Raw genomic sequence first — 22,635 nt, forward strand, 5'->3', positions numbered from 1 at the left:
CATGTCTCGATAACGTCTAAGAATTGTATGCATATTACAGAAACGTGTCTAAAGAGTATACAAGGTGTATGTCCAGTCCTGGGAAAAATTTTATTGGGAAATTCTAGAGGCCAAAATAAGAAGAAAATCAAGAATACTAATTTCTTGACTGAGGCTTCATTAAAGAGTGATTAAAAAATTAAATTAACTTTCAAATCATCCTGAAAAAATTATTTTCGGTTACGGGGCTCAATTACAATCATTTTTGGTCAATACACATATCCCTGAAATCCTATCCACTTTTAAGAAAAAAATTTGAGTATGTACAGAAATTTTTAGACGAAATTAAAAAATTTCAAAGCATACTAAAAAAATTATATTTAGTTACAGAGGTCAATTACAAGCATTTTTGGTCATTACACATAGCCCCGAAATCCTAACCATTTTCGAGGGAAAAATTCCTTACCGAAAATATAATGTCTGACCATACCGTTGATATGTTTCCCTGAAATTTCATGCGAATCTTTAAAATGTCATATCTCCTGAACGGATTGGACGATTTTAATGTTTAAAAAAGCAAACTACGCGTATTTTGATGGAGAATCTGTAGGAATTCCAAAAATATTCAAAAAGTTGGTCCTTGACTCCGCAAAATGAGAAAAACGCCATAAAAATGGTCCAATTTTCAAATGACCATAACTTCTATAATAGTGACTGTATTTTATTGAAACTTTTTTCTGAAGTAGAGCTCATAGGCACCTACAAAAAAGTGTTAGGAACCTTTTCTGTAGGGCGTCAAACAAAAGTACTCAAAATGAAAAACGAATTTTTAAGAAAAATCGACAGGGAGTAGGTGCCTAAATTTATTGGCGAAAAAAAAAATTTCAAATCGTTCTGGAAAAATTATTTCTAGGTTCTGGGGTCTATTACAATAATTTTTGATGAATACACATACCCGCGAAATCTTACCTAGTTTCGAGAAAAAAATTCAGTACGGGCGGAACTTTAAACGTTAATAACTTTTTAACCATCCATCAACAAATTATTATTCTTGATTTTCGTCGTATTTTGGGCTCTTGAGTCTTCCATTAAAATTTTTCTCAGGAGTGGTCGAACACCCTTTATGGTCGATAATGATGTGATCAACCACGCTCGACTGACTTGACTGAATAATTGTGAAGTTTTACAAAATCTGGTAGCGTGATACTTTAAAATAACTAAACCGATACACGTAAGATTCATATTCATGATTAAGGACAGCAAATTGTTACGTTAACAAATTCATTCGAAACTTGACCTATCTCACGAAAATGATCATGTTTCATCTGCTAAGGTAAAGACACGAATAGCGGCTATCTTTAAGGTTTTCTTTTCCTCAGAAAAACTACTACTTAAAAAAGAAGTGAACATTGAGTATTTTGTAACGAACCTTTTAATTCTGAGAATAAAAGTATAATGTCAAAAGCTAACGGTCGTTGACAAAACACAGTTAATAATGATAATTTTTATATTTCTTTTTTTTTAACCATCCTATACACACTGTTCGCTACTGATGCAATTACCTTGACTACCTATTTATTGTAAATATATCGCCTACACGAATGAGTTGAATTTTCAATTGAATTCAACAAAATACAAAATCGTAACCATGTGTGTTTGCTTAAAATCTCTCTATGTATATAGATTAAGCGAAACAATCGATCGTCGCAGAAGTATAGACAACGAAAAATATAGAATCAGCACAAATGTTTTGTCGTCTAGGAAAAATTAATCAAATCTAGATAGTAATCATAAATGGAAAAGCATAAAATAACAATTGTAAGATTCAAAAATCACGTAACGTTAATGGTACGGGAATTCAAATTACCCTAAACCTCGATCAATATCTGAATATACATCAACCGTTTATTTATTCCTCGATGTGCTTTGGAAATGATTAAAAATGTTATAACGATTAATTATAACTGTAATTAAGCGACTCGAACCACGAGCGACTTTTGTATAGCTTCTCCAGACAATTAATGAATCAAATGGTGACCTGATAGATAGATAGATAATCTCACAAAGAAAGCAAAGGTCAATTTATTGTTACTTTACCTTTGGAATACTATATTATGTATGCGTATATGATTAATGTGCGATATTGACGTGTTATGTAATTTTTAAGAAAAAAAATTCCTCAAGTATCAGAAGATAAATACAATTTATCGTATGTTTCTATGTTTAGATTGAAGTTGATATATATATAAAATAATATGTAGGGAAATAAAGAAAAAAAAAAAAGGTTAAATTATTGCATAGAATAGTATGGTATCTATCATAATGTTTCTCGTTTTTCAAATACAATTTTATATTCTGATGCCAATCGGACGACTTTATTGTAACCTCAATTGAACATTTTGTAAAACAAAACCTGAAACTCCATCGACAGTCAATAAATAATTATACAAACAGTAATTTTATTTACTGTTGTCGTTTGACCCAGACGTATGTTTTCGTTACTTGTTAATTTTTAAACACTTTTTATGTGTATTCACATACATACAGAAGAAATGGACTAATCATTAAATAACTCGTTACATGAACTGACAAAAATCGCAAATGACCTTAACACCATTTCAGTATTATAGTCGAACTAAAGTTTTAATTAAAATAGTGACGATAAATATTGGGGATAAATATTAAGTGGCGTGTCTGAGCAAAATAGAGTCAGATATTCGAATAAACGAAATTCATTTCGTTGCTGTGCCAAATCGGTGATGTCTAGAAAGGTTGTGTAACAAGGAGTCAATAAGGACAAAGTACAGTTTACACATTATATTTATTATATAGACAAACGATGCAAAGTAAAAAGAAAAGAAAAAAACTTATTCAAGACTAAAACGAGAATAACAGTACATGAGTTATGAATGAAGAATCTTTAACAATATTGTCATTCCGTGTGATTTCAATTATTTTGGAATTATGAGACCTTTGAAAATATCAAAAGAATTACCGTCCGAATGTACACTGAATATATCCCCATCCTCGTCACGGACGCGTAAATATCCATACTCATCGATACCTAGAATTTTAACTTTTTTTGACGTACCTGATGTTGAAACTACCGTCACGTTCTCGTCACTACAAAAACATAAAATCGATCGTAATACTGTGAAACATATTCCGTGAAAAATTTAAAGATAGTTTAACACTAAACCTACCGCGACCGGTCAAATGACCGTTTTTAAAATTTCGTTTAGAATTTCTGACACACAATATTATTTCAGCGCCATTTAACTTAACGATTTTTCATATAGTATGCGTACAATGAATTTCACAATATTCACTTCTATTCTTATTGTTTGTTTTCTGAGAAAAATATGTAGTCAACTGACCGGTTGAATGATTTATATTTTTTTGTAAAAAAACTGGATAAAATTTGGTACTAAATTCTGGTTAGCTTCCGATGTGAATAGGAAATATATGTATAGCAAAGATGAAAGAATAGAATCTACAGTTTCCACTGTCTTAGAAAAGGCTGTCAACGCGTATTAAAAATAGTTAAACTTTAGACCCGTGCAGTTTCAAAACTACTCATATTTTCTGCATAACTGAGCCATCGTTGGAAGAGGTAAACCTTCCCCTTTAAAATGGTTTTTGGTTTTTGTCGATCCGACTTTCCGTTTTCGAGATATCGTAATTTATGTGAAAGGTAATTTTTTAAATTCCACTGTCTCGCACTTCCCGTCTGAGAAAAGGCTATGAACACGTATTAAAAATAGTAAAAGTTTAGACGCTTGCAGTTCCGAAACTATTAATGTTTTATTAATTATTGAGGCATTGTTAGAAGCGGTAAACCTTCCCCTTTAAAATGGCTTTTGGTTTTTGTCGATCCGACTTTCCGTTTCGGAGATATCGTAATTTATGTAAAAGGTAATTTTTTTAATTCGACTACGATCTCGCTCAGGCGCCTCAGAAAGGCCTATTAATGCGTATTAAAAATCATAAAACTTTAGACGCGTGCAGTTCCAAAACTATTAGTGTTTTATTAATTATTGAGGCATTGTTAGAAGCGGCAAAGCCTCCCCTTTAAAATGGTTTTTTGTTTTTGTCGATCCGACTTTCCGTTTTCGAGATATCGTAATTTATGTAAAAGGTAATTTTTCTTAATTCGACTATCTCTGTCTTCGTCTAGCGGCGTCGGACCTCCTTGTCGCACGTGCGTGGTGCTGACCTAGCCTGCGTACGTGACTCGCGTGACCTAGTTCCGGCGTAGTATTTCCAAGAATTTACTACGCGCGCGGGGGATGAATGAAGTCGCGCGAGCGTAACAAAAACGTAAACAAACCCTATCTCCGAAACTAGCCACCGCATCGACTTGAAATTAAAATCGCCATATCTCCGGAACTAATAAAGCTATCGGCTCGCACGAACGCTCATTTTAAAGGGCATTTCATCCTCTACCTAATGACCATATCACCTACTATAATTTTTGCTATCTTCTATGTTTATTTTGAAATTTACTTTGACGCTACATACCCAAAGAAGTTTCAGCAATTCCTATTGATCGTAGGACTATTGTACGATAAAACTGGACCATAAATTGTTTATTTAATTGAAAATTAATTTAAATACAGGATGTTTGCGTAATTACTAGCCAGCACTTTTTCTTAACTAGTTGTTTTCTCGACTTGGAACAAAATTCGTTTTCAAGGGCGTTTTAACTTCTATCCGATGAAAATCAACAAATTTTTTAACATAAAAGAGAAGAGTATCTTACGAATAAACATCAAAACACAACTTCCTATACGTATAATGCAAAAATTAGAAGTACGCTGCTTCGTAAACGAGAAAAAGAAAGTCATTTGACCGGTCATGGTAGGAATGGGTATAAACGAAGTGCCGGTAGGTTTAGTGTTAAAAGACTATACAAAATACTAAAAATAAGTAGAAAAATTGCAAAAACTTACGAGTGCAACCAATATGTATAATAAGCATCCAAGAAAATATCCTTACGTCCACTTTGCATGATATTATACCATCTCTCAATCTCACTAAATACAATGGCAAAATATTGTTCGTACGCGATTGTTTTCAACTCTTTGTGATAAACTTTATTAAACATTTTAATTATGTCGTTAATACAACACGTAGGCTTCTCGTTGAATAAATTTATTCCGACTCCTGCAAATGCCAATAATCACCGAAAATATTCCATTTGAAAATTCAAGATTATTTAGGCATTCAAAGGAATATGGGCATTATTACTCAAATACTTTGCATAAAGAATTATTTCACCGAAGCATGGGGGTTAAAAAGTCTTGATCCAAAGATCATAATCATTCTTTCACCTTCGAAAGGTTTAGACTCGGAACGACCAAGCTTTTTATCTTTTTCGACTTATAGAAAATGGAGTACTCATCGACTCTTCTTGACTTTAAGTGTATTAGATTGTAAGAACGTTTTCTTTACAGTACTTATACACAAAGAAGACATGTAAACTACATTTTCTAATGAAACAATTATATTATGATATTATCACATGACGGATTATAGTACTTACCAACATTACATATGTTAAGATCTGACATTATTTGGGTAGATATCATTATTCCACCAATTTTAATTTTATCACCAGCATAAATATCATTAGGCCATTTTAATCTGAGATCAATATCCTATTAGTAAAAATAGTGATTATTTGCATTAGTTTCTACATTATAAAATATCATACTTTTACATATTCTAAACAATTATTCAGAATAGGACTCAAAAATATTTGGTATTCAAAATAAAGAAAAACAATATTAAATCTACGCTAATATTCAGATCATTTTCTTAAAAATTATTCAATTAGCATAACATACAGTATTACTATGTTTTTTTGCATTTCAGATCGAGATAAAAATTTCTATTTGCCTATTGCTACAATGTATATAATAGCGTTTGTCTGGCTGAATTCTACGGGGTTAAACAATTAAAAGTATGCACCGCAAAAATAAAATTTCAATCGAGTGGCGTTAACAAATGTGTTAAGAAAAAAATATTAATAAAAGAAAAACCTACGGAATACTACAACAGGATGCATATAAGAATATAGTATAGTAAAGATAAACCTCATATCCAGGCAGAGATTTAATGGCAGATACAATCGCAACAGAAACCAAATTTTGCAAAATCGAGATACACTTTCCAAGTATGGTATTCGTCGGCACGTCAATTTCTAAACTAAACATTGCACATCCTTTTGGACTGACCCATTTGTTCTTATTTCGCCCTTAAAAGTAATACATACCATGTTTATTACAACTGGTATTGTTAATAAAAAGGTTGCCTCGATAAAGTAGCATAGTGTTGCGTTTAAATATAATACATAAAATCATTACTGTTTTATATTTTCAAGTTTTAAAGTTTCATCGTACGAATTTGATTATTTAAAACAGTTGTATTAAAATACAAGATTTACACCGACCAATCAACCCACTCATAGGTAATATTTATCTTGAAGATTCCCCCCCTCCCAACAATAACATATAACTGTACGTGTAGAAACATGTCTCAACCCTACTATCGATTTCGAGCTTCCAGGATTCAACTTCATTAGAAAAGACAGAGTAAATTGTCGAGGCGGAGGAATTATCATCCTAATTAAAAGATCCCCAATTTTTGAACACTCTTACTGACATTATAATAATATACTGACACTTACTGACATTATAGTACACGACAATTTAACTGAAATATTGGCTATACAGATTTCAGCAGAAATTTTTTTTTATTTAAAGAATATAACAGCACATTGGTATAGGCTGAAAGCGTGGAAATATTTACATACCTCGACCTTGAGTTTGTTGTCGAGCAATAACAGCCAAACCATGCTGAAATTGGTGTCCATTCAAGATGTCCATCGTTAATGTCATTACATCCGCATATATTACTAAACGGCCGAATTCCTTCGAAGTTAAGTTCTGTGACAAACAAAACGAAGGCAAGTTAGCAAATGAAAAAGAAAACGAGTATTTTTAATCTGTATTTGAAATCGAAAGAAGTATACATTCTCGCTGATACAACTTCGAATAAATATTACCTCGAAATACTCGATCGTCGAAAAATTATCAGGGCACTGATGTAGCATTATTGGAAGCAACGTAGCGGAGGCTGAACATGCGGTCGTATTACTTCGACAGAATTGTATTTCTATATTTGGTAGCTTTAAAATATCGTTTGATTGCATAACGTCTTTTAATTTTTCTAACATTTCCTGCTTCAACTGCGAACAAATTAATGGAATAGAATATAAGAGAAGTAATAACTACGGCCCCCTACATCCTATATTCACGTTCCGCAGAAACCAACGAGTTATTTATTTTGGAATATTTAATTGTGCTTTTCTTTTATAATCAATCGATATTTTTCTTACTTGGTGATGCCCCAAGAAGAAAGCTGGCGTGTAAGTTACAGGTGTTCGCGGAGTAGTCTGAAGTTCTATACCGAGATGAACATTTAATAAATCATTCAGTATCTCTATTCTGGCAGCATTGCTTTCTTTCAGAGCTTTAAATTTACTCTCTTCGAGCTCATACTGCATCGGGTCCACTTCCAGGTGTATTTGGGAGAAAACGATTTTACCGCCGTTTCCCGTAAGACTCGCGAGTAAAATGCTCGGCGTGTGCCATGTTTCTTCCGTTCCTAACACTTTCACGTTAAACGAATGCGAATTCCCCCTTTTGTCTTTCACGTTTGCCGACGTCGGGGGAGGGAGACTAGACACTCTAAACAAAATTTTGTTCTAAACGTCTCGAATCACCGTAACTTCGCTTAATTATAACACTTAAATATAATCGTAAATATATGCTTATTTTAAAAATGATCTATCTCTCTATTTTGAACGATACGTGTTTACAAGGATTGTTAATGCAAAGCTAGCCGATAAATATCTTACTTTACGTCTTCGTGATCCTGAGAGAATCTCGTTCTTATAGGAGACGCTTGATAACAGAAGATATGATGCATCATGCGTACATGTTTCCATTTTCCATAAGAGAAATGAACGAGTTCGTTCTCACGTACTTCCGCGGTTTTAAACGACGGGAGTAAAATGTGAAGTACATCGGAACATAAAGCGAGAAGTTTACCACCGTGTAGAATATATTCAACAATTTGATTTCCAACCTCGTTACCAACATTGCCACAAACAACAACTAAAGTTGCTTGTTCTATCCACGAGCCATTACGTGCCTCTTCTAAGGACAACGCATAAATGATATATCTGTTTACAAAAAAAAATATGCCGAACAACATTAAAGATGAGACACGATATTTGAAACCTGATATAGTTAAAGATTATTTTATAATATCTACGTATATTAACGAGCAGTGGTCTCTTAAGCTACCACGTTAAAAATTCTTTCTCACACACGAATAAAGTTACAGATACATACTTGTTTATATACAGGGTGTTCGGCCACACCTGGGAAAAATTTTAATGGAGGATTCTAGAGGGCAAAATAAGATGAAAATTAAGAATACTAATTTGTTTTAGCAGGCTTCGTTAAAAAGTTATTAACGTTTAAACTTCCGCCTATAGAACGACAATCTGAATTATGAATCACTAAACTCCTTTAATCCGTCCAAAAGTTATGATTTTTTAAACATACCCATGAAATTTCGGGGAACCATTTCTGGCGTCACATTAGATTTTCGGTAAGGAATTTTTTTCTCGAATGTGAGTAAAATTTCGGGGGTATGTCTGTTGACCAAAAATGATTGTTATTGATCCCCACAACCAACAATAATTTTTTCAGAACGATTTGAAACACATGAAATTGCAGGGAAATCATTCAGTCATGATCAGACATTATATTTTCGGTAAGGAATTTTTTTCTCGAAAATGGTTAGCATTTCGGGGGTATGTTTATTCATCAAAAATGATTGTATTTGACCCCAGAACCTGGAAATAATTTTTCCAGAACGATTTGAAATTTTTTTTTTTCACCAATAAATTTAGGCACCTACCCCCTGTCGATTTTTCTTAAAAAGTAGTTTTTCATTTTTAGTAATTTTGTTTGACGCCCCACAGAAAAGGTTCCTAACACTTTTTTGTAGGTACCTATGAGCTCTACTTCAGAAAAAAGTTTCATTGAAATATATTCACAATTATACGAGTTATGGCTGTTTGAAAATTGGACCATTTTTATGGGGTTTTTCTCATTTTGCGGAGTCAAGGACCAACTTTTCGAATATTTTTGCAACTTCTACATATTCTCCATCAAAATACGCGTAGTTTGTTTTTTTAAACATTAAAATCGTCCAATCCGTTCAGGAGTTATGATGTTTTAAAGATACGCATGAAATTTCAGTGAAACATATCAACGCTATGGTCAGACATGAAATTTTCGGTAAGGAATTTTTTTCTCGAAATTGCGTAGGATTTCGCGGGTATGTGTATTCACGAAAAATGATTGTAATTGACCCCCGCAACCGAAAATAATTTTTTTAGGACGAATTGAAATTTTTTAATTTTGTCGATTTTGTCTACCTACTCGAAATTTTTTCTCAAAAGTGCGTACGATTTCGGGGGTATGCTTATTCACCAAAAATGATTGTAATTGACCCCCGCAACCGAAAATAATTTTTCCAGTATGATTTGAAATTTCTTAATTTAATTTTTTAGGAACTTTTTAACGAAACTTCAATCAAGAAATTGATGTTCTTGATTTTCGTCTTATTTTAGTCATTAAAATCTCCCATTAAAATTTTTCTAAGGGGTGGCTGAACACCCTGTATAAATACAATTCAAATTTTTAAAAAATATTTAAGATTTTTTTTACAGAAAATACAGAAAATTAACATACTTATCTGTGTTGAGAGACTTCTCCAATACGTCCTTCACGTTGTTAAGTGCAATACTACTATCTGCAAATATTAAAATATTTGGTGGTTTTGTAATTTTAGTCGACAATTTTGCTGTCACTTCCTCCATGGATTGTCTATAAAATAAAAACATCGACAAAATAATAATTCTGACCTAACTGGAACCAAAACGATAAGCTTCATATTTCAATAGCCTTAACAATTTAGTTATGTAACAGTATGTAGTGTAGAACGTAGAAGATAAGGTTCACGACTATAACTTATTTCATTTTACCCACGTATAACAGTATGCATTTGAAGAGCTATAGAAATCATGCATACACTGCTGTGTACGACTCATCCCTAAACACTACCCCTATTTTTTACTGCGACAAATAAAATAAATAAATCTAAGACATTAAACGGTTTTAAATTCAGGTAAATCCAACTTCTTTTAATGATAGGCCAGACGGTTACAATATTGGCGAGAGTAGTAGTTTGGCTTGGGGGGAGGAGGAGCCATTTTGCATAAATGACATACTGAAACTGAGTTTCCCATCAAAACGAATAGCGCAGAATGCATCAGAATATTACAAAACAATTCATTAACAAAAGCAATACTGTGGAATGGAGACGAAACACGGCCATACACGCGATGGTTTCGATCAAACCGCGTTAACGTTATCAAATAGTCAGCGCATTTTCCTGACCAAAATCCTATCGAAAACGTCTGGACTATAATTGTAAAGGTTTAAAAAAAAAAATCGAGAATTTCAAAACGATGTAGGATTAAAAAAAGCGATAATTTTGGGAAGCGAGAGCATGCCAAATCGCATTTTTTAGGTCGTAAATAGAAAGGTGGGCCTAAAAATTATTACCACTAACAACTATTAGCGATTGTTACACATTTACTTAACCTATTTCAACAGTACTTACTTGAAATTACTTTTGGATGGTGTCGCTTTACTATCCTTTGTACTGTAGTAAGTTATTTGGTCAGAAGACTTGCCGGAACTCTCGGTAGCGACACAAGATGCCTGTATAATCTCTTTAATGTCAGATATTAATAAGTTGTCGAGCAGATCTACTGATTTATTCTCGGAATGTGGTATATCTTGAAATTGAATGTTATCATTAGCAGAGATTTATGTTACATTTGATACCAGCTGGTTCTCTAGTTGTGGAATGCTTATAGAAGTTGATGCAGAAACATGGCTTGTACCTTTGCTTTCGGATGTTAAGTCGTCGAGCCGATCTACTGATTTATTATCGGAACGCGACATATCTTGAAATTGAATGTTATCGTTAGCAGAGACTTGCGTTACGTTTGGTAACGTCTGATTCTCTTGTTGTGGAATACTTATGGAAGTTGGTGTGGAAACACGACTTGTACCTTCGCTTTCTAAAATAAATATTTATTTTCGTTCAATTTCAAGACGTACATAAATGTTCGTAATAAAATAACGAACCAAAGTATATTACTATAAAAAGATATTGTAACTTGGTGAACATCTCATTCAAGAACTAAAAAGGAAGCTTAGATTTAAATAGACGATTCCTAGAGTTTTACCTAGTATTTCGTTTGATGCTACACAATATATACATTCAACTTCTTTATCTGTTATGCAATTTTCTGGGTATACTACTATGCCTGGAAATTCCTCGACTTCTAACGATTTACGTTGCTCTGCTGCTATTTTTGCAGTGTTACTTAATGCTCTTAGTTTTTCTATATGTGTCTCCCATTCTGCTTTATCTAGTTTTTATTGAATCAAACAAAGATTATAATTATACATTACATTTAATAATTTTATTTCTCGCATAGTACGAAACCACATAACTAAATCACCTTGATTACTTCTAATGCTACTAATTCAAATTCGTTGCGGATTTTAAACCTAATGGATTCTTCACTCTAAACTTTCTGAATGAATGATTAAAAATTTATTTAGAAAAATACATAAATCGTGAATCTTTTATGGAAAAAATGATTTACTACCCTAACACTCGAGCAAATCGAAGGAGATCGTCAACTATTTAGTTCCACTAAAACTGTGAATAAATATTATTATCCTAATACTGTTAAACAAACGCTAACGATATTTTTATTTATATTTATAATCTTATTGGCCATGAAAAACCAAACATTTCTTACATTTAACATTTTTTTCTACCTTCGTTAGTTTCCAAGATACTTTGGGATATGTGTTTCCCACCTTTGGGGTGGAAAACATCCCCTAAACATGAACATCGTCTAATGTTTTTCAATGCTGTATCAGTATACCAAATTTCGTCAATATCGGAGAATGGCACTTGGGTGATGTCTTTTATAAAAATTATATTTAAATTCTATAATGTACTTGGATATTTAATTAACTGAGATTAAAGTAGTACGCGTGGGAGTATGAGAGGGCGCCAGAGCGGCCTGAAAAACACGTGAGCGTAAAATACAAGGGGTGTGAAGAGCAATCAGGAGTTATCTAACTTTTCCCTAACCCATCTTTAAATAATAAAGGCGCGACATAACATGGCACAGTCAGTAGTGTGCGAAGAGAGATATATTTAAGAAGAATTTTTGTCAAAAAGACCTACAAAAGAATTGACAAACTGGCGAATAAAACCAAAGAAGAAAAACAGACATGCAAGAAAGAATAAACAAGAAGAGGAAAATAATGAATAGTACTGCTGGAATAAAAGAAGAATGTCTAGCGCTTCCAATAGCACACATAACCCGAAAGTCGAAAGCGAAGAACACGTGGAAACCGCCAACGAAGAAAATGGCGGAAACATTTAGCCTTAGGAAACGGTATTAATAATATAATTGGTCCACGTTTTCTCACCTGGTCTCCCAACAACGCGAGCAAAGTGAACGATGAAAAGTGGATCACCTACGATAACAAAAGCGTAAACGATCATGGAGTCACAGCAATAAATCACCACCATGAACAATAACAAAACCAGGCCTTCACCCGAGAAAAATTATGGCACCAATTTGGTGGGTTATAATGGTGTACTGTTTTATGAATTGATTCTAAACAATAGAATTGTTAATTCTACCACGACAACATCGAACTCCACACTTTACTTAGAACAAAGCAACAGTTAGAAGTTAGGCTAGGAGATCCTACTGCATCCGCCATACTTCTCAAACATTGCCCGACAGCGTTTCATTTGTTTCGTTCTTTACAAAGTTCGGTAAATGGAAAGAAATTGCGGAAGTGTTCGATCGAACGAAGTGTAATAATAATATTATATCAAACGTTTTAGTTATGTTCTATAGAACAACAAATTTTCCATTTTAATTGTTGAAACTATTGGGTATTATATTTGTATTTGCCGCCATGCGAATGTGCTGACACCTAGCGACTCCTTGTTTTATTATGTCTGTGTGTCGCTCGTGTAGGCCTGTAGCTTTTAGTAAAAATGATTAGCCACGTGTTTGTAAAATAAAAAAGCGTTACACAGATTGTGTACTATGTTCACAAACAGTTAATTAACAATATAAAACAATAAAAGAGACTAAGTTTATTTACAGAAACATCCAATTCGACTAATGAGAAGTGTCCTACTTGAAGTGTGGGTCATGACCCATTGATGGTAGTAACATGACACTGGCTATACAAATCCCCCCCTTCCCCAATCTATAAAAATTTCAGAAGCTCTACTATAGACAACTGTTTTTGAGTATTACACTGTACCCACAAAACTAATTTTCATTTTTTTCTGTAACTTCGAAAAAATATTTTTATAAATAATTTCTGTAAATTTTGAACTTACTGAAACGGAGCATTCAATCAAAAAGCATAAAATCAAAAATTAAATACTAATGTAAAATAGAGTAGCAACCAAACCATACATACATATACATATCTAATCTATTTTGCGATCTTACTTTTAATTGATGGTGAATTGAACAGGTCGTTGTTATAAAGACAAGGCTTTCCTGATATCAGGACAGCTGAAATCACAAAAAAACTACTTTAATCCGACGATTTTGATTAACAAAATCGAAGTCCATACTTACTTTCTATACGTTTCAGCAACAAGCCATTATTAATATAACATTGACCTTCCATTGATGCGATTAAAAATTTTGTGACCGTATCTAAATCTGTCTCTATAATTAAATCGATACTTTTATTAGCTGTCCAAGTAATAATTAAACCATAATCTTCAACCTAGAAGATACAATGTATGCAAATTATGAAAATATCATTGTACACTACAAATCTTACTTAATATTATTAACTAAAATGGCTGTTTCGTCAGTAACAATAGTATATAAGTTTTCGAACTTTCTATATATTATTGCAGCCTTTCTGTAATATTCTGACGACCAAACAAAACTTTTAATTGGAATAACATTCGAAACTCGAACATATAATAATGTTTGTAGAAGCATTGTTTATTGAATTGATTAGGGAGAAAAAATGAAACTTTTCATGAGTATGTCTATGGGAATTACGACTAACAAAATGACCAAGTCCGATTTGCGGATCGGAAATTGCGCCATGTTTGATTTAAGCCATATCTGAACCTCGGTGAAGAAACCAGGCGGCTATTTTTTAAAAGAACTAAAGCCACGCTTTTTAAAACATTCAACGAAATCGTACGAAAGAGATATTTAATAGTAAATAACAAAAATCGTATTCTTAATGTAAACAATTATTGTAACGTAAACAAATACTACCTTTGTAGCTTTTGCTGCGGCTGTGGGTTTGTAGCTCTGAAGATCAGCTTCAACGAGAATATAAAGTTTGTACTCTGATTGAAATAAAGTTTCGCTACAATTATTCGTATACAAAGGGAAAACTGTTCTGCCATACTGATAAGTCAACCAACTTGATATGTCAACCTGTTGCTGGCAAAACAGTAATTAATTAAAATGTCAATCGGTAATACTAAACTCGAGTTACTATAATTTTCTTATATTATTATTGCTTAATGCATACTTGAGGATATATAGTGCATAATCTCATATCGCCATGATACCATAATAATTCGTCGAGTTTAGCGTCACTTTTATTTGAACACAAACAAGAAGTCATAAACTCGTCATTTTCACACTCATCCGTGGCAGACTTTGATTCTTAAAATAAATAGAGATTTCATTATACCCTTCGTACAAAAAATACTTCTAAATATCCTCCAAAATATACAAATGTTAAATATGCACGTGCATTATTACTAAACTCAAAAGCAAGTGTTCAGGACTGCCACCCATCTGGTTTTGATAAAATCTCCAATTTTATTTATCTATTTTCAGCCTTCGATTTTGAAAGTAATTTTAACATCTAAATTTGTTAATAAATGTATCCAATGCCATTTTTAGTGTTGTTATTTTTGAAATTTACGTTCAGTTAAAAGAAAAAATGTTTTATTAATGAATTTTAGAAACTTTTCGAACTTACAATCGAAATCCCAAAATACTAACCGCATACTCTTCGGATACTGTAATGTATAAAGGTGGCAGCTCTATAAATATAATAAAAAATTACTTATAAATAAAAATATATGTGTAGTAATAATAAATGTAACTACAAATGTAACATTAAGTTCGATAATAAATGGAAAAAACGAAATACAGAATCAAATACAAGACAATACACAACAAATAATGTTACTCGTACAACGTAATTAAATAAGATATTTATTGCAGGTAATAATAATAATATTTACTTAAAATAGAGAAAGTAAATGTTCTATTACATCTACTTATTAATTGCTAGAAATATATGTATAGTAAAAATATTGACTGTATAACAAACTCACATCATAATTCTATTTTTAAACACTTCTTATCGCTCGTTACCATAACGTCACTATACATATGCAAAATGTTAACTATAAAACAAATTTGCTAACTCAGTAATAAGACAAATAATACTTGTATATTACATTTATTTCGTGTATTTGTATGTGTTCATAAATATAATAATAAACCAATATCTATATAAGTAAGAAGAACTAAAACATAACTAAATCTAAACATGGAGTAACAAATAAATGACAAAAAATTCCGTCTGATTACACAGCAAAATTAGTCCATCCTATACCAAGAAGATTACAAGCAGTTTTACACGCAAAAGGGGGGCTGACAAAATATTAATATGGAACCCGTTCATATTTCCCGCCCAAGCGTTATGAGGGCGCTGCGGTCAGTAGCGACAATAAAACAGACGAGGAGGAACAAAGGCGACCAAACGAAAGGGACGCAACGCGAAATATATGTTACATTATATTTGTTTGCAACAACCGCACCGTCGACAAGAAGTAACTTTGAAAATTGTTTGAATACCCTGACAAAGCCAGTTAAAGAAGATTTTCTTTATATTTATAAAAAAAAAGCTATCAAGTTGTACTTCCAACATCAATGCACTGGAACCATTTGCAACCGAAATTCTATAGCACTCATTAAGGGATATTGGTCAAACGATTTACCGCCTGGCATTACAATTATGGAGACCATCTTTGATTTTCATCGTCTGAAAGAAATTTACTTTCGAAGAGGGGTCATTCTTTTACTACTACGTACTTTTGGAGTACCACGTCGGATTTTGCTCTTTAAAATTTTTAAAATTGTTAGTTTTACATCTGTTTGAAATATAGAGGTCACTTTTTTTCAATAAATAATAGCTGCTAAAGTAAGAAAGTGATAAAATTCCACTCCTAACCCAGACCTAAACACATATAGTTTCGATTTTTCGAATGTCTTCCCCGTATTTCATATGAATTGAATTTGAAGAGAAGAAGAAAACTATTTAAGAAAAACTTCGAGAAGACATGGGACTAGTAGTTACTGTACCAAAATCGCAATATAGGACCTCGAATGATGGCAATACTACCAGAAAATTCTTCGAATAGTGGGTAGAAAATAAAAACGGAAGAATTTTAAATGTTTACAATCTGCTAAAAGATCATAGTAAGTGAAGAAATACGGAGTCTGATAACTTCACCAGAAGATATGAGTGAACCAAACAATAAATCGGATTCCGAAATCGACATGATCAAATGTATTATTATTATGACATAACGATGTATTCCCCCCCCCCCTCAATAAGATAAATATTGTCAAATTTCTAAGGAAACTCAGGAAAGCAGACGCATAGATTTTAAAAATATCAAATATAAGAAATGAATAGATTGTTCCTAACGTCTGATCCTTATACATATATCTAAGAAAACATGAAGATTTAGATGTATGCTCGATTCAATGTCGGAATAATTTATTTACTCGCAACTGAATAGTAAAATATAATTCACTCATTCCTTTAACGTTTACTTTCTTAAAGTATCATATTAATTTTCATTTTTTATACACAATTTCTTTACAAGTACGACGCAGATTACATTTAAAAATTTGTCAAACGATTTGATCTACTTAAAGCTAACAACATACTAACTGTATACTAATGCAAAACTGCGATAATTTGCGATCTTGTAAGATAATTGAAAAATTTCGCTCAGTGTTCAATATGATAAATTATATTTGTGTGATATGGCAATAATGCTATAATTACATAACGGTGCAATTAAGTACTAAGAAATTAATTACCGGAAAAATACAAATTATAGTCATTAAGGGAAATCGAAAATAACGCTGAAAATAAAGTTTCATGTTACATAGTATACGTATAAAATTAAATATTCGTATAACACGCTTCTCTTTTAATTTTTTTAACTCTTAAAATTATTTCCAAGAGTTCAAGTGCAATTGCAATAAATTTTATACACTCGACTAAAAGCCTTGATTAATATAGTTTGAAAAGATACATAAAATATAATTTGATAAGATAATTTCGTGTGAGTTTAATTTACACATGCATATTAAAAATTCAAGTTTATAAATAATTTACTTGTGTCAATATTGAAAGGAAATTATTCCTGTGAAACTTTGATATTTTTACTACATCAGGGAAACCATTTATTAAGTGGACTATTTAAATTAAAATAAATAAATAATTTTAGTAAATCATTTTGCATAAATATATGATTTTCATGGATTTTAAAATTGTATTTTTTAATAAGAATTAGTAATACTGCTGGAGCTTCAATATATCTTAATATATATAATATTACCTTTACATGAATCTAACAGTGTTTTATTGTAAAACATGATTGATGGGTAATGAGTTCTATTCCCTTGAAACAAATTACGTAAATGGGTTTTTAAAAACAGTATCCTTCTGGACTGTATTGAAGTTGCAATCATATATAACAATGTTAAAATCATCTCGGTCAAATTGTATTCCTTTTAATGATTACAGGATGACTTGCTCCTGAAACAAAAAATCTATATCATACTTTATATTTGTCTTAATTACAAATATGTATAATTAGTCAAATTAATACTGAGAATATTACAACAATATATATTCAAAATATAGTCAATATACAATATTGCATATATGTATAAGCAGTAATAATGTAATACTTTTTACGGTGAAAATTGTTAAATTAACTCAAAGCCACTTCGTCGAACAACTTTGAGTTTTAACGTCAATACATATATCGTATTTTCATATACCGGTATTTTACCTACATTTACAGGTAACTTTTTCGATTCCTTTAGTTTGTTTCAATTCTCATAATATTTTAAGAATTCAAAACAAGTATACCGAAAATGGGATAGTATTATCAATATACATACAGGGTGCTCGGCCACCCTTGGGAAAAAATTTAATGGAAGATTCTAGAAGTCAAAATAAGACAAAAATCAAAAATATCAATTTCTTGACTGAGGCTTCGTCAAAAAGTTACTAAAAAATTAAATTAAAAAATTTCAAATCATTATGAAAAAATTATTTTCGGTTGCGGCGGTCAATTACAATCATTTTTGGTGAATAGACATACCCCCGAATTACTACGCACTTTCGAGAAAAAAATTCGAGTAGTTGTGAAATTTTTCGACAAAATTAAAAAATTTCAAATCGTTCTAAAAAAATTATTTTCAGTTGCAGGGATCAATTACAATCATTTTTGGTCATTACACATACCCCCGAAATCTTACCTATTTTCGAGAAAAAAATTCCTTACCGAAAATATAATTTCTGGCCAGAAATGTTACCCCGAAATTTCATGCGAATCTTTAAAATGTCATAACTCCTGAACGGATTGGACGATTTTAATGTTTAAAAAACCAAACTACGCGTATTTTGATGGAGAATATGTGGAAATTGCAAAAATATTCGAAAAGTTGATCCTTGACACCGCAAAATGAGAAAAACCACATAAAAATGGCCCAATTTTCAAACGTTCATAACTTCTACAATAGTGAATATATTTCAATGAAACTTTTCTCTGAAGTAGAGCTCATGGGTACCTACAAAAAAGTATTAGACAACTTTTCTGTAGGGCGTCAAACAAAAGTATTAAAAATGAAAAACGACTTTTTAAGAAAAATCGACAGGGGGTAGGTGCCTAAATTTTTCGATGAAAAAAAAAAATTTCAAATCGTTCTGAAAAAATTATTTTCGGTTGCAGGGGTCAATTTCAAACGTTTTTGGTGAATAAACATACCCCCGAAATCCTACGCACTTTTGAGAAAAAAATTCAGTACCGGCGGAACTTCAAACGATAATAACTTTTTAACGAAGCCTCGAACAACAAATTAGTATTCTTGATTTTCGTCTTATTTTAGCCTCTAGAATCTTCCATTAAAATTTTTCCCAGGGCTGGTCGAACACCCTGTGTAAATGTAACCCTAGCGGTTCTTTTCTTTGAAGTATATATTGTTGAATTTACCCTACAATCTAACAGCCTATATTCTTGATAACACTTTTAGCTTAAAGCTAATAACAAAATATAAATTTATAATTTGTAATAAAAGAAATTTATAAAAATATTAGTGGAAAATTTTATAATTAACTTTCCATGTTATACCAAAATAAGACCCGAAAGCTATGCATACTGAAATACCGATATTACACGAAAAACCGGAATAAATACTGGTATTTTTCGATTCTGCCTCTGATATAACATGGTAAATTAATTACAAAAACTTCCGCCAATATTTTCATAAATTCTATAGATCTGGAACTATTCTATAAAAATATCGGTTTAGGTATTTTATTTAATATTTCTCTTAAATATACGCAATCACAAGTCAAAAGTAATAATCAAATACTCACTAATTTATTAAGTTTACAGTAAGTAGCACTTACTGTAAATTCACGTTCCCACTAATTAAATATGATTTATCGGTTGTTGAACTATATATGAAATATTCATAAACAACATTTCTTCTATTTCCACCAATTTCTTCTATGTGCACTAACACCAATAAACTACAACTAAGCTACGTAATACACACTAAGTTAGTTTTCAATATCTTCCAATGTTATTTCGTTCCTCCGATTGCATCTGTTCTCGATCATAAAACTGACTGAGTGGTCATATTCCCACGACTTGTTATCAGCTTCGAGGCAAGTCTTTATTTATAAAAATGTGCCTCGAGGTACAAGGCTTCATACGATGTTATGTAACATCTCAGCGAAAAGGAAATATATTGTTCCATTTTTGATTATTTAATCGAAATAAGAAAATCGACAAAATTACCGGTAAGCATAGGTAAAATACCAGTATTTTCGGTGAAGTTGTTGATAATATTTGTCTTCGTAGATTTTGTTCATTTTTAAATATGTTACGAAACATGATATTTTGAGTAACTAATTGTTTCCTTTGAAAAGCTAGTTTTCGATATATTTGTAAATAACTACTGCTACCACTACATAAAACCTGCCTATACATGTACGATCGTGACAATGTATCATCGGATGATCACCGCTTATCTTCTGTTTTTTTTAGAAAGCATCGCAGTGGTCGGTAGCCACAACATAATGTAAGTTTAGGCGGCGGCATATGTATATAATTTCCATTTCTTTATTAATGTCATGGAAATTGCAAAATAATAACCAAAGATCAACTTAATTACTCTGGAAATGATTAAAAAGCGGCGTATGATAAGAGATTTTTCAAAATACCTCACGAACTAATCATTTTTTTATGTAAAATGATGAGAGGATTCCATGTATACAGAAAATAAGAAAAGTTTCCATTTACAAAAATAATGCAATTGCAAAATGCACGTGCATTATTGCATTTATAAAAAAAATATGATAATGAATATGTAGTCTACTTAGAACCATTCATCTTTTTCCTCTAACACTTTTTTTATAACTTCAAACAAACAAAAATATGGTTTGTTACAGTTGTGTGATGCACCTTTAATGAAGAACACAAATTTTATAATAAAATTCTCCACATTTACTAATCATCCCAATATAATTAATAAATCGTTATTAATGAATTTTAGAGAATAATTTACTAATATAAAATTGGATCTGAAATTATTCTACCTTTTTTTCTGTATTAATTTGTATTTTAAATTCAACATAGATAGTATTGAAACAAAATAATTTAAAGTCATTGCTCATCCAACAACCACTTATGTTAAAGCACAGAGAAAAAGTTTCTCTATGCTGAAACTATTTCAATTCAAATTGCAAACATGTAATTATTTATTACTTCATAAAATGTACAGAAGAAATATAAATTTAATGGTTTTAAATTCCAACTCTTTATTACAGCAACCAATATAAAAAGTAATACCACTTTGGCCTTTTATCTTCATTTCATAAATAACTTCGTAAATAAATATGTATATGAGATACAACAAAAAACAATTTACATTTAAGTTCAACTTTATTAAATAGCATATTTACATACTCGAACAAATATATTCTATATAACTTAAGGTGATCTTTGTTAGTTCAGAACATTAAAAACAGATACTTTAACATAAATTCTTTTCTGAAACATTATTAACATTAATTTGATGATTAAAAAATATTAATTTATTGAAGAAATATGTAAGCCAAAGAACTTTGGTAAAAAAAGACACGTGTCCTTGATATTTGTTGACTTTTCATGAATTAATTTATCGTATCAAGTCCTTTGTTAAATATGAATAAAGATACCAACAGATAAGCTGTGTCGCCTTTGTTGTAATTTTTATTTACACGATGTTACCGTTCAATTCCCATAACTGTATCAATTTTTCAAATATTTTAAAAGCATGTTTTTAAAACTTGAAACTTTAAGGAAATGTAATAAAACGATCAATGTTTTTTATGTTCTAAACTAGAAGATCCCTTTAACATAACAACTCAAGCATTATTCAATTCTAATCCAGACATTTAACTTAACCTAAAAAACTGTGAATACGTATGCATGTATGAACGTAAAATCTGAGAAAATAGTTTACCAAATGAATTTAAATAACAAATCCAAAGATGATGATATTATAGAAACTTTTGCACGCTACTCTAAACTAATCAATGTTTACTAGATGTTGTTAAGTTATGAACTCTGCTAATGTATAAATGTAATCAAGCTACTAACAACAGTTTCTTGCAAAAAGAATATAAAATGTCACGTACCTCAAATGCTACTGTTTGTTTATGATGCTAAAAACGAAAACATAGATTATTAATAACACTTATTTGCTATTTCACATCGATAAACTATCGCAATTATAATATGAGGATATTACACATGATTTACTAATTTATTGACGCTACAATTGTTATGCGTGTCACCACAGATGGCGTTAAAAAAGAATAAATGTAGCGATTCCTTGACAAACTAGAGCAACCGCTAGATGGCCAAGAAAAATTTTGATCGGTTATTGCATATTGCTTCGTGCAAATTAATAATTAACAATCTATTCGTATATATGATATCTCATCTAAAATGTTGAGACCAGAAAAAGAAAGAAGTTGGAGCAATTGCCTTCACGCCTTTACGTTTTTTAATAGATTG

General features: G+C 31.4%; 1 protein-coding gene across 8 annotated transcripts; it reads right to left on the minus strand.

The window, feature by feature from the left end:
• Positions 1-2,781: 2,781 nt before the first annotated feature.
• Positions 2,782-22,568, minus strand: Hcs (holocarboxylase synthetase-like protein). 8 transcript variants are annotated; one of them, XM_076769813.1, is made up of 19 exons: positions 22,369-22,440; positions 22,254-22,280; positions 17,893-18,092; positions 14,766-14,902; positions 14,504-14,674; positions 13,838-13,991; positions 13,706-13,771; positions 11,384-11,569; positions 11,036-11,215; positions 10,750-10,927; positions 9,816-9,950; positions 7,904-8,230; positions 7,382-7,733; positions 7,049-7,231; positions 6,797-6,929; positions 6,078-6,238; positions 5,525-5,639; positions 4,932-5,145; positions 2,782-3,102 (listed from the first exon to the last, which is right to left on the minus strand). In XM_076769813.1, exons 3-19 carry the CDS (start codon positions 18,044-18,046, stop codon positions 2,931-2,933), a joined length of 3,018 nt encoding a protein of 1,005 aa, XP_076625928.1. In that variant the 5' UTR covers positions 18,047-18,092; positions 22,254-22,280; positions 22,369-22,440; the 3' UTR covers positions 2,782-2,930. The 8 variants fall into 8 exon arrangements, 7 of the variants coding, with proteins under 7 accessions (XP_076625928.1, XP_076625929.1, XP_076625931.1 ...); XM_076769814.1 differs by having other exon boundaries at positions 14,504-14,668; positions 22,254-22,568; XM_076769816.1 differs by lacking the exons at positions 22,254-22,280; positions 22,369-22,440 and adding an exon at positions 15,248-15,288 and having other exon boundaries at positions 17,893-17,948.
• Between the last annotated feature and the right edge of the window lie 67 nt (positions 22,569-22,635).

This window comes from Colletes latitarsis, chromosome 7, assembly GCF_051014445.1.
Source record: "Colletes latitarsis isolate SP2378_abdomen chromosome 7, iyColLati1, whole genome shotgun sequence".
Taxonomy (NCBI): Eukaryota; Metazoa; Arthropoda; class Insecta; order Hymenoptera; family Colletidae; genus Colletes; species Colletes latitarsis.